This window comes from Chlorocebus sabaeus, chromosome 2, assembly GCF_047675955.1.
Source record: "Chlorocebus sabaeus isolate Y175 chromosome 2, mChlSab1.0.hap1, whole genome shotgun sequence".
In the NCBI taxonomy this organism is placed as follows: Eukaryota; Metazoa; Chordata; class Mammalia; order Primates; family Cercopithecidae; genus Chlorocebus; species Chlorocebus sabaeus.
In genome coordinates, this window is record NC_132905.1 from 4,143,896 (window position 1) to 4,157,425 (window position 13,530).

General features: G+C 41.8%; 1 protein-coding gene across 6 annotated transcripts in view; it reads right to left on the reverse strand.

Annotated features, from left to right (window-relative positions):
- Positions 1–6,034: 6,034 nt before the first annotated feature.
- Positions 6,035–13,530, reverse strand: part of CDH26 (cadherin 26) — a 69,158-nt gene continuing 61,662 nt past the window's right edge. For all 6 annotated transcript variants that reach the window (XM_073005471.1, XM_073005478.1, XM_008012433.3 and 3 more), the window contains 2 exons: positions 13,358–13,432; positions 6,035–7,582 (listed from right to left, as the gene is read on the reverse strand). In XM_073005471.1, coding sequence (XP_072861572.1) covers positions 7,379–7,582; positions 13,358–13,432 — 279 coding nt within the window. In that variant the 3' untranslated portion in view covers positions 6,035–7,378. The remainder of the gene's footprint in view (positions 7,583–13,357; positions 13,433–13,530) is intronic.

The window sequence follows — 13,530 nt, forward strand, 5'->3', positions numbered from 1 at the left end:
TCCCATGGCCCCAACTCCAGAAAGCCAGATCACAAGTTGGCTCACCCACTGTGTATACACATGTGCCCCTGACCAGAGAAACAAGCCAACGCGCTCACCTCTAGCAAAGCTGCACCACCACTGCCATAAACTCTCTCAGCCCAGGCCACTGAGACAAATATCACTAGTATGGATTGTAGTTGAAGGCACTACATAGAGACTACACTACTGTGTCCACTTAGAATCAAAGCCAGTGCAGCCCATCAAACCAACACCCCAAAACCCATCTATATAAATAAGTTTTTCCATATGAAACCTACTCCATAAAATTGGAAGAGGTGACTGTTTCACCAGATATGTATAAATCAATGCAGGGACATATCAAACACAAAAAAGGCAAGGAAACATAACACCTCCAAAGGAACATAATAATTCTCTGGTAACAGACCCCAATTATAAGAAAATACACAAAATTCCAGTAGAAGAATTCAAAATAATAATCTTAAGGAAACTCGGTGAGATACAAGAGAATACAAATAGACAATTCAGCAAAATCAAGAAGCAATTTCTGACATGTATATGAAATTCAACAAAAAGGTGGATATAATTAAAAAGGACCAAGTGGAAATTCTGGAACTGAAGAATTCAATGAATGAAATTAAACAATACAATTGAGAGCTTCAACAATGGACAAGACCAAGCAGAATAATAAATTTCTGAACTCGAAGACAAGTCTTTTGAAATAACATAGGCAGACAAAAAAAGAATGAAGAAAGACTTCAGGATTTATGGGACACCATTAGGTGACAAATATTCACATTATGAGTGTTCCAGAAGGAAAAGAGAATGGAAAAGGTGTATGAAATATATTTTATGGAATAATACCTGGAAACATCCCCATTCCTGTTGAATAGATAGACAGATCCAGGAAGCTCAAAGAACTCCAAAAAGATTCACTCCAAATAGATTCTCTCCAAGTCACATAATAGCCAAATTGTCAAAAGTTAAAGACAAAGGAATAATTTTAAAAACAGCAAAGGAAAAGCATCAAGTCACATATAATGGAATCCCCTATTAGATTGTGGATTTCTCAGCAGAAACCTAACAGGCCAGGAAAGAATTGGATGATATATTCGAAGTACTAAAAACAAAACAAAACTTGCCAGCCTATAATATTATTACCAGCAAAGCTGTCCTTCAGAAATGAAGAAGTAAAATCTTTCACAGACAAGCAAAAGTTAAAAGAATTCATCGCAAGTATTCTGACCTTACAAGACATGCTCAGGGGAGTCTTACATCTAGAAGTGAAAAGAAAATAACCACCATCATGAAAACATGCAAAAGTATAACTCACTGGCAGAGGCAAAAACAAAGGGGAAAAAAGGAGCAAAAGCTTATCATTCCAGAAAACCACGCACCTGCAAAAAAAAAAAAAAAAAAAAAAAAAAAAAAAAAAAGCACTAAGAGATGAAGTAAGAAACAGAGGATATACAAAATAACAAGACAGCAATCAATAAATCAATAAAATGACAGGAGTAAACCCTCACCTATCCATAATAATCTTGAATCAGATTATATTCCTCATTTAAAAGATAAAGACTGGCTGGATGAATTTTAAAATAACCCAACTATATGCTGCCTTCAAGAAACTCACACAACCTGTAAAGACACACATAGACTGAACATGAAGGGATGGAAAAAGATATTCCACACAGACAGAAACCAAAAGTGAGCTGGAGTAGCTATACTTATATCAGACAAAGCAGATTTTAAAGTCAAATGCTACAAAAAGAGAAAAAGAAAAACATTAAATAATTATAAGGGGACCATGTCAGCAAGAGAATATACCAATTATAAATAAATATGTACCCAACACTGAACCACTTAGATCTATAAAGCAAATATTATTAGATCTAAAGGGAGAAATAAGCCCCAATACAATAATATTTGGGAACTTCAACATCTCACTCTCAGCACTGGACAGATTATTTAGATATAAAATCAACAAAGAAACATCAGATTTAAACTGAACCTGCCAAATAGACCTAGGAGACTTTGCAGAACATTTCACCCAACAGCTATGGAATACACATTTTTTTCATCAGCACATGAAACTTTCTCCAGGAGAGGCCATGGGTTAGGATACAAAACAAGTTTCAAAAAGTTTTTAAAAATAAAATTTATATAAAGTATCTTATCTGACCACAAGAGAATAAAACTAAAAATCAAGAACAAGACGAACACTCAAAACTATACATATACATAGAAATTAAGCCACATGCTCCTGATGACTAAAGAGTGAGAAAAGCAATTAAGAATGAGATTTTAAAATTCCTTGAGGCAAATAAAAGTAGGAAACACAGCATAACAAAATCTACAGAACATAGCAAAAACAGTAGTAAGAAGCAAGTTTAAAGTAACAAATGACTAGAAATATTTCAAATCTGCAATTTAATAATGCATCTTAAGGAACTAGAAATTCAAGAACAGGCAAAACCCAAAATTAGTAGAAGGAAAGAAATAATAAAGATCAGAGCACAAATAAACAAAATTGAGACCAGAAAAACAATACAAAAGGTTAATGAAACTAAAAGTTGATTTTTTGAAAAAATAAATGAAATCAACAAACCATTAGCTAGACTAAGAAAAAAGAGAAAAGATTCAAATAAATAAAATTAGAAACAAAAAAGGAGATATCACAATAGAGACCACAGAAATGCAAAGAATTATTAATTACTATGAACAACTATATGCTGGTAAGTTTGAAAACCTAGAGGAAATGGATACCTTCCTGAACACATATAACCTACTAAGATTGATCTAAAAAGAAACAGAAAACCTCAACTGACCAACAACAAGTAACAAGATTGAATCAATAATAAAAATTCTCTCAAGAAAAGAAAGTTTAAGGCTGGATGATTTCACTACTGAATTCTGCCAAACTTTAAAGAAGCATTAATGCCAACTTTTTCAGACAATTCCACAAAACTGAAGTAGAGATAACTCTTCCTTTCTTACTCTATGAGGCCAGCATAACTGATTCCAAAGCCAGACAAAGACGCACAGAAAAAGAAAACTACAGGCCAATATCACCAATGAACATAGATGTAAAAATCCTCAACAAAAATATTAGCAAACTAAATCCAAAAATATATTAAAAAGATAATAGATCATGATCAAGTGGGATTTATCCCAGGAATGCAAGGCTTTCACATACCCAAATCAGTACACATGATACATCACATCAACAAAATGAAGGACAAAAACCATATGATTATCTCAATAGATGCAAAAAAATCCTCTGATAAAATTCAGTATCCTTTCATTAGAAAAACTCTCAAAAAATTAGGTATAAAAGGAAAGTACCTTAACAAATTAAGGCTATATATAACACACCCACAGCTAACATCATACTAAATGAGGAAAAGTTGGAAACTTTTCCCTAAGGACTGGAACAAGACAAGGATGCCCACTCTCTCTTCTTATATTCAACATAATACTGGAGGTCCTAGCCAGAGCAATTAGACAACAGGAAGAAAGAAAGGGAATTCAAATTGGAAAGAGGAAGTCAAATTGTCCCTATTTGCAGATGACATAATCTTATATATAGAAAAACCTAAAGATGCTACCAAAAACTCTTAGAACTGATAAATAAATTTAGCAAAGTTGCTGGAGACAAAATCAACATACATAAATCAATAGCATTTCTATACATGAACAACAAACTAGCTGAAAAATCAAGAAGGCAATCCCATTTACAATAACTACAAAAAATTAAAATATCAAAGAATAAGTTTAACCAAGGAAGTGAAAGCCCTTTACAAAAAAAGATTACAAAATACTGACGAAAAATTGAAGAAGATATAAATAAATGTAAAGACATTTCATGCCTATGGATCAGAAGAATTAATGTTGTTAAAATTATCACACTATGCAAAGCAATCTACAGATTCAATGCAATCCCTATCAAAACACCAATGATATTCTTCACAGAAATAAAAAATATATATATTAAAATTTGCATGGAACCATAGAAGGCCCTGAAGAGCCAAAACAATTCTGAGCACAAAAGACAAAGCTACAAGCATCACACTATCAGACTTCAAAATATACTATATAACTATAATAACTGAAACTGCATGGTACTATAAAAACAGACATATCAATAAATGAAACAGAATACAGACTCAAGCAATTAATACATATATCTTTAGCCAACTGATTTTTTACAAAAAGACCAGGAACATTCATTGAGGAAAAGACAGCCTTTCCAACAAATGGTGCTGGGGAAAGTAGGTATCTATATGCAGAAGAATGAAACTAGACTCCCCTCTCTCACCCTATACAAAAATCAACTCAAAATGGATCAAAGACCTAAATGTGAGACCCAAAACTATAAGACTATTGGAAGAAAACTTGGGGAAAATGCTTCAGGAAATTGGTCTTAGAAAAAAAATTTATGAATAAGACCTCAAAAGCATAGGCAACAAAAGCAAAAATAAACAAATAGGATTATATCAAATGAAAAAAGTTTCTGCACAGCAAAGGAAACTACAGAGTGAAAAGTCAACTTACAGAATGGGAGAAAATATCTACAAACTATTTATCCAACAAGGGGTTATTATCTGGAATACACGAGGAGCTCAAATATCTCAAAAGCAAAATTAAAATAATCCAATTTTAAAATGGGTAAATGATCTGAACAGATGTTTCTCAAAAGACATAAAATAGCCAAAAAATATATGAAAAAATGCTTAACATCATGAATGGTCAGGGAAAGGCACATCGAACCCACAATGAGGTATTATCTCATCCCAGTTAGGATGGCTACTATCAAAGAGTCAAAAATAGCAAATGCTGGGCCAGATGCAGTGGCTTACACCTGTAATCCCAGCACTTTGGTAGGCTGAGGTGGGCAGATCACCCGAGGTCAGTAGTTCGAGACCAGCCTGGCCAACATGGCAAAACCCCATCTCTACTAAAAATACAAAAAATTAGCTGGGCGTGGTGACTCGTGCCTGTAGTCCCAGCTACTTGGGAGGCTGAGACAGGAGAATTGCTTGAACCCAGAAAGTGGAAAGGTTGCAGTGAGCTGAGATTGCACTACTGCACTCCAGCCTGGGCAACAAAGTGAGACTGTCTCAAAAAAAAAAAAATTAAATTAAATAAAGAAAGCAAATGCTGGTGAGGATGCTGAGTAAAGGGAACCCATACACTGTTGGTAGGAATGTAAATTACTACAGACACTTTGGAGAAGCGTGTGGAGGTTCCTGAAAAACTCTACAAATAGAACTACAATATAATTCAAAAATCCCACTACTGGGCATTTGTCCAGAGGAAAAGAAATCTGTATTTTGAAGACACATCTGCATCTCATGTTTATTACACCACTATTCACAATAGCCAAGATGTGGAATCAACCTAGCTGTCCAACAGCAGATGAATTCATGAAGAAAGTATGGTATACATACACAATGAAATATTATTCAGCCACTAAAATAAAAAAATTCTGTCATTTATGGCAACATGGATGAAGTGGGAAGACATTATGTTAAGAGAAATAAGCCAGCAGCAGAAAGTTGAAAACCACATGTCCTCACGCATATGTGGAAGCTAAAAACAAGTTTATCTCAGAAGTAGAAGGTAGAACAGAGGATACAGCAGCTGGGAAGGGTAGGGGTAAAGAGGGATAGGGAGAGATTTATTAAAGGATACAAAATTACAGCAAATTATTCCTAGGAAGAATACGTTCTAGCACTCTATAGTATTATGGGATGACTATAGTTAACAATAATACATAGTTTTAGATAGCTAGAAGGGGGATGAATACTGAATGCCACATCCTAATACAAAGAAATGAAAAACGTTTGAGCCAATGATTATGCTAATTACCCTGATTTGATCCCTGTAAATGTATTGAAACATGATTATGTACCCCATGAATATGTACAATTATTATATGTCAATTATTTAAAATAAAATAATAAAGTTTTAAAACCTGAGAGAATTTTTTAAAAATCTACAGGGAACAGAATGAAAGAGGTAAGTATAAGAAGGCAATTGAATAATGTGTTTATTTTGTTTCGTTGTCCAAACACATATATTTTTCTTAAAAAAAAAATGACTTTTATCCTGAATTACTCAGAAAATGTCCTGGACTGTCCTCTGAGTCATGCTAGGATCAATATAGCTGTTCTACACATTCAAGCGTCCCATTCAGACATTCCAGCGCTTTAAATGTGGTTTTTCTTCTTTTTCAGCTTTCCAAAGCAGAGAAAGAGCGAGGTAACCAGGTAAGAAAGTCCAGATCTCTTTAAAAGAATTATTTGCACAGCTTCTTCAAAAAGAAGGAGAACGTTTTAACTGTGAGCTGGAACTCACTGTTTAACATAATACTTCGTTGATTCAACAGCAAACATGTTTCTACTGATTTATTTCAGGGCGTGAGAGAGAACATTTGCTCATTAATCACATAAAAATTTTATATGGCTGTAGACTTTTAGATATTCAATATGTGCATTAAAGTGGCCTAATAGCATTTTAAACTTTGCTTAGTCAGTCTCTTATCTATTACTCAGACTAGAAAACTGACTATTTTAGGGCATACGTCTCCCTATTAAGATTTTTAAAAGAAACCATTTCCTCCCCTGAAACTGACATTAGCAGTAAGTGGACAAGTAAAAACCAATTAAATTTTGTGCTTTTGTTTAAAGATAAAATCTAATCAGAACTTTTTCATTCAAAGGCTCCTAAACTCTTTTACTTATGTAACACATACAAGTTAAATTATGTCAGCTCTTCATTTTTTAAAGAGTATACTGTTTATAAATCTTTCAGCATACTCATTTCTCTCAAGATACCATATTTTATCTATTTATCTAATCAAAAAGTGAATAGGGATCAATGCTTTTTTAAAAAAAATCACTTCAAATACTGATTACAAATGTTATAGAAAACATTTCTCTATTTACCTAAGTTTTCCCTTACAAGGAAGCAGAATCATAATCATAGAAATGTAAATAATGTTTTAAAATCTATTTTTATTTTTCTTCAGTATTACCTGCTGTTCCCAAGTGGCTGGGTAATCGATGGGTTATATTTTCATTTACCCTCAAAGTTAGGCTGCCAGTGGTAGCTAAGAATAACACAATTAAATTCAAGTTTCTCTAGAAAATATGACAAATCAAGTTTTAAAAAAGCACAACTTGTGGTTTTGCTTTGGTTCAAGATGGCTGGTCTCAGAATATCAAAGCATTTAATTCAAACTAATAGTGTGTCCTCATCTAGGACTAGAAGGTGATTTTTTTTTTAAGGAGGGAAAAGAAGAGCAGAGGGGAAAAATCCATGAATAGTGATTCCCCTCCATGAATTATTTCAATTCTCCAAAATACACATTTTTTTAGGAAGGACCACCTGACTCTGAATATATTTCCTCCAACAGAGTCGCTTTTGAACCCAGAGAGTCCAGCAAATCAGGCGGCAGTTCGTGTTCCAAGCTGGCCAGAGAGCTGAGGGATGAGGCCCCTCCACACTCCCCCTCCTGGCTGTAGACGTGAGGTAGGTAGCCGGGGTCATCTTCCAGCACGTCGGCAACATGGAGTTTCTGGGGAAAAGTTGGGGAAAGAGAAGGTAAATGCCATGTGCTTCCATACCCAGCTCATTTCTCTAGGTTTGATTCGAGGAACACCTCAGTGCAGTAGGAACGGCACTCAGGCCCCATGTCCTCAGCTGACACAGGAGTTCGTACAGTCCCAGAAGTGGCAGTCAGGCTAAGGGGAGACATCACACTTTAGAGTCTGAGAGGGAACTGTGACACACTGGTGGCCGCCCCAGGACTATGACAGGAGCCCTCAGGAGGACCTCCCACCCACTCCCACCCTCTTGCAGATTCATTTCTTCAGGCTAGCCCCTCCCTGTCCTGTGCTCCGGACACCTCCCCTTCCGTGACCCCCCAGACCTTCGTTTGGACAAGTGTCCCCTCTCTCTTCATCTTTTCCTGGCCTCTTGCTGTGGGTTCCTTTCTTCCAACCCACAGATGTGCTCAGGTCTGTCCTTCAATCCGCTCATACCTCACAGCCTCCCTCCAAAAAAGGGCAGCCACTGCTTCCTGCCACCCCTGTCTCACCCACATGGCTCCTCAAACCACTGCCCTCCAGTCTCCCCGTTCACGCTCAGGCCATGGCTTCATCCATCCCTAACCAATGGTGATGTCCCAATCACCATCTCTGTCTGTGACACTCCCTGTGGTCACATCCAGAGCCAGAATTCCAACCAAACAGCTCCACGAGGACGTCCACAGAGACCTCAGACTCAACACCCTGGAAACCACTGTGGTTCTGCCCACAACCTGCATCTCCTCCTCCCTCAGCCCCTCCCTCAATGCTTGCCAAGTGCAGTGTGCACCCCCTGTTACAGGGGCTAGCTGGCTAAAACCCAGGGGATAATGCCCCACACTACCTATTGTTGTAAATTAAGTTCTACTGGAGCACAGCCAAGGCCTTTTATTTGTGTATCATCTGTGGCTGCTTTCACAGAACAGCAGGGCTGAGCTGTGGGAACTGGCCTTCAAATCCTACAAGATTTACTCTCTGGCCCTTTATAAGAAGTTCACTGACCCCTGCAGCATTAGATGATTTCAGCGGTATCAGAACACATATTTATTTGAGTCAATGGCCATTTTATCGTATATTTCAAAACATAATAACAAGCACACCAACTCCATGATTTCACAAATACCATTACATAGCTGATTGTAAAGCCAAAAGCTAATTAACATGTGAGCTGCTTTACAGAAATGCATTAAATACATAATAGTGAGTGGGTTAAACACAAGTGTGACAGTCGTGTGAGAATAACCAAAGTTCATGAAACTCTAGCCTGGCTTAAGTCAGGACATCCCCAACAGCCCAGCTGCTCAACTTTGAAACCTAGAGTCATCGCCACCTCTCCCCTGCCCCATCCTCTCAAATGCTCGGCCATATTCCTAGTTCTGTCCCCTCTCCTCCAGCCCCATGACCAACGCCTGAGGATAGGTCCCTGTCTCCATTCACTGGGGCAAGAGTGGCAAGGAGTTCACTAAACTCATTTCTTGTTCTTCTGGTCACCCAGCAAGATCACATTTCCTGCCTCTCTGCTAGATGTGGCTACGTGACTGATGAAATAGGGATGTCAGGAACACATACCTGGCTGTGAAAACTTCCCCAAGAGCCTCCATTCTCGCTCTTTCTGTCCTCTAGCCTCATTTCCAGTTCTGAGTGGTGGCAAAGCCACAGGGTGGGAGGACCCTGGGCAGGCTCCGGCTCGACACCCACCCTGATCTCTGACGTGGGCCAGAGGTACCTGCTCTGCGCATGAAGTCGCCCTGCTGTAGGGTTGTCATGGCTTTCTCCCTCCCAACAGCCGTCTTCTCACCATCTCTTCCTCTCTCCAGCCTCTCCTGCCTCAGGTCCACCCTCTGCACAAACCCCAGAAACATTTCCTAGGCTTCGTATCTGCTCATTCCTCTCTGCCTAGAACCCTAGACAGTCCTCCTCTGCCAATCTGCACCCAGCAAATTCCAGCTCAGCATTCAGGACCCAAGTCATCTCTCTGTGAAGACTTTCCTGGCCTGAGTGATACAATAAATAGGGGACAGGAAGGGAGGGGAGAGGAGGGGAGGAGGGTTTTAGCTTGTTTCCCTTCTAATACCTGTAGAGAGTGCTATCTGAACCCAGAGCCAGTTCCACAGACCTTGGCAGGAATGGGTTTAGTGGGAGCCTGTCTAACCCGTCACTACTGATAGCAATTCTGAGAGGGTAAGCTCACGTAGAGCATGAAAACAGTCGGAGTCCTAGGGCTCAAGCCAAAGGTGGGAGGTGGGGAGGGCCTGGAAAGGGCAGCTCTGGGACCCCAGGGACCCCATGCATGTCCCCATTCTGATGGGACCCCTGGGCTTCCAAGCTCTTAACTATGCCCCCCGCCCTGGCCCGCCCAGTGACTGTAACAAGCTGTCTCCAGCTTCCTCTGATTCTCAAGAGCCCTGCCTGGGCCCTTGTTCAGTGGGAAATGCTGTCTCCCCACCCCAGTCTACTGCTATGTCAGGCTTGGTGCCCACCGGAAGCATGGGAACGCTCACCTGCACATCTGGTCCATTAACTGGGTCTGCTTATTCAGGGACTGTGGTCGCTGTCTGACCATATGGCATGGGGGAGCTGGGGGCAGCGGGAGGAAAGAAAGTTTTTACAGCAAAACCAGCAGATACACAAGCTCCAGCCTAGGTGTTAGGAGTCTGTTCACGTCCTTGCAGTGAAGCTGAATAGACAATTAGCGACGGACATGGTGTGTGCAGAGCAAGACAGAATCTGCAGTGGGGGCTGCACTGGGTGGATTCAACTTCAAAACCCCCAGGCTGACAGCAGAACAGCGGGTGTCTGCACCCTGATTCAGCAATTTTGGAAGCCTCATCAGATCAATAATTCATCATACACCACCATCCAAGTTAGAGGGCTCACGAGGAAAGAACAGGGCCCTCTAATCTGGTGTTCCCTCCTCTCACACCACCAAGCAGAGCTTTGAGCTTCTATTGAATTAAGCTGCCTCCCTCCCTGCAGAGGAGGAGGGGGGCCCGCAGCTGGAACACATCCCCCTCCTGCTCAGCCAGGCAGGACCTGCGATACTGTCCACATGGTCCACTTGGCATGAGCGGTACGTGTGCATGGACACGCATTCACGTGTGTGTGCACAAATGTGAAAATGGGTAAGCTGGATACTATGTCATGATCACCACAACCTACGTTTTATGTAGAGACATGATCTCGTCTGCACAAAGCTTCACCCGAGAGTGTAGCAGAGCCGCCCCAACTCTACTTTGTAGATGAGAAATTAAGGCTCAGAGAGGAGACTTCCCTGACGCTGCTCAATGATCAGGTGGGCCTGTCTGTAGTCGGCCACTCTGCGCCCCATTTCTGGCTCTGTCCTTCATGCCTTTACCATTGGAGCAACTTGTCTGAGCCTCCGTTTTTGGATTCATCTACCACACCGGGTTATAGTGAAAATGGTTCTTTCATTGGTTCTTCAGTGACCCCTGTGTCATCACCAGTAATGACACAGCCTGGCCCTCAGGGAGGTTACAGTCAGCTCGGGAGAGACACACGGAAATTTCCCCGCAGCTTATCCTTCATCTTCCTCACCAGCAGTCAGGGCCTGGGGAAGTGCCCTGCAGCCCTGACTCTGTGGGTACACAGCCCCCTTCTGCAGGGGCCTGGTTTGCCTGGCTTTAGACAAAGCTTCTAGGCTCAGAGAAGATGTCTGTGTTCTCTTGAAGCAGGTGCCAGACAGCACCCACTGTGCAGGGCTAAGGAGTGGGAGTGAGAAGGGGCCAAGCCTATAGCATCTTTGGGGCTGTCACTGGGTCACAGAGCTGGAGCTCCCACCTGTGGACTGTGACAGGAACCAGAGGAAGCTGACACTGGGGAGACCCCAGGCAGTGACTCTACATCCAGACACAGTCTGGGCTCACTTCCTCAGGCCACAGTGTTCACAGCCCTGTCTGTCATCCACTCTGACAAGCACAGCAGGAGATGTCCAGGCTCACCAATGTGTTTCACAAAACAGGATCCCAGGACCTCAAGTCAGAGGCTCAGATGTGCACCCCAGACCCACTACAGCAGGGTCCACTGAGTTGGTGCTGGGGACTGCTGCCTTTTAATGAGCCCCCCCAGTGGCTAGACCCTGGAGCCCAGTTGCCTGTATCTGAGCTTTCTATGGCTGTGACCTTGGACACATCACCCAACTTCTTTGTTCCTGGGTTTCTTCATGTTATAAAAAGGTGTATGACAGCACCTCCCCCAATAGGCTGATGTGCAGACTGAGAGTTAACATCTTTCAAGTCCTCAGAACAGAGTCTAGAACAAAGTGAGTATCATACATGTGTTTGTCAAAAAAATAAGTCTAGCCTGACGGAGACTGTCTACATTTATGTCTTCCTTTGTGCTGATGATTCCACAGGCCTGAGTTCCCACTGCCCTACAACAGGAGGAGCTGCTTAGAGTCAGAACAGCCCGGGCAGCTTCTCGGTACATCCTTCCCCAAGCAGGGGTCATGCAGAGCCTCCATGACATGAGCATGTGGGCTGGCTCTGCCCTATCTGTGTAAACCTGCCCATGGGTTTGCCCAGCTCCCAAGCTGCTTTCCAATCTTCCCAGGACTACACAGTGGCTGTGCTGAGGGACCTTCCAGGATATGCCTAAAATCAGAATCTCACCCAATAGACCCCTTCAGAGCAGTCAAACTACTTCTTTCACAATTTTGCAGGAAAAGACCCTTCATTCTGAGGTAGGAGGCCAGCAGGCCTTGTTTTCTGGTCACAACCCTGCTGACCAAAACAGGATCTGGTCCAGATGGGATGAAGTTAAAAAAACAAAAACAAACAAACAAACACACAAAAAAACAAAAAACAGCAGAAACCAGCAGATGAGACGAAAGTGATCCCTGGTTGCCCTCATTGCTCATTGGTGCAAGACACTCACACCAGTGCCAAGACAGCTTACCAATGCCATGGCAGTGACCCAGAAGTTACCACCCCTTTCCTAGAAAGTTCTAAATAACCAGCCCCTCAGTTTGTATCAACCTGCCACTTAATTTGCATGTAATTGAAAGTGGGTTTTAGTGAGTATAAATACAGTTGCCAACATCCCATACATTTCCGACTCTGAGTATACTGCCTACGAGTTAGCCCTGCCTTGCAAGGAGCAGTAATGTTCAATAAAAGACTGCTATCTAACACCACCACCTCACCTTTGAACTCTTTCCAAAAACCTTCCTGGGCTAATCCCCAGTTTGGGGGCTTGCCTGTCCTGTGTCAATTCTGTCTTCAGTTGGGTTCTGCAAAGCAGCACTGGATGGAGGATTCCCATGAAAGTGATTGCTATGGACTTAAATGTGTTCCCTCTCCAAATTCTTATGTTCAGGCCCTAACCCCAGTGTGATGACATTTGAAGATGGAGCCTTTGGGAGACAATTAGGTTTAGATGAGCTCATGAGGGTAGAGTCCTCATGATGGAACTGGTTCCCTAATAAGAAGAGATGCCAGGGAGCTTGGTATCTCTCTCTCCATCCCATGTGAGAACACGGCTGGAAGGTGGCCGCCTGCAAGCTAGCAAGAGAGCCCTCACCAGAACCCAACCATGCTAGAACCCTGACCTTAGACTTCTAGCCTGCAGAAACATGAGGCAATACATTTCTGTTATTTAAGCCACCAGGCAGACTATGGTATTTTATTATGGCAGCCTTAGCTGACTAACACAGTGATTTAGGAGGAAGTGTCCCCAAATCAAGCCTGGAGCACAGTGGGGATGCAGAACCCATAGCCAGTGCACAGGACAAGGGGAGCCCTCCCTACCTGATTCAATGTCTCTGCCATCCTTCCTTCCACCAGAGCCAGGAGTTGTCTGTGCACTGTGGCATCTGGGTAAGCCTGCAAGCAAACCAGTAGAGTTTCACACCACAGCAGAGCCCTTGTCCTACCCTGCAACCTCTGTGTGTCAGTGGCCCCAGCACAGATGGGGCATACTC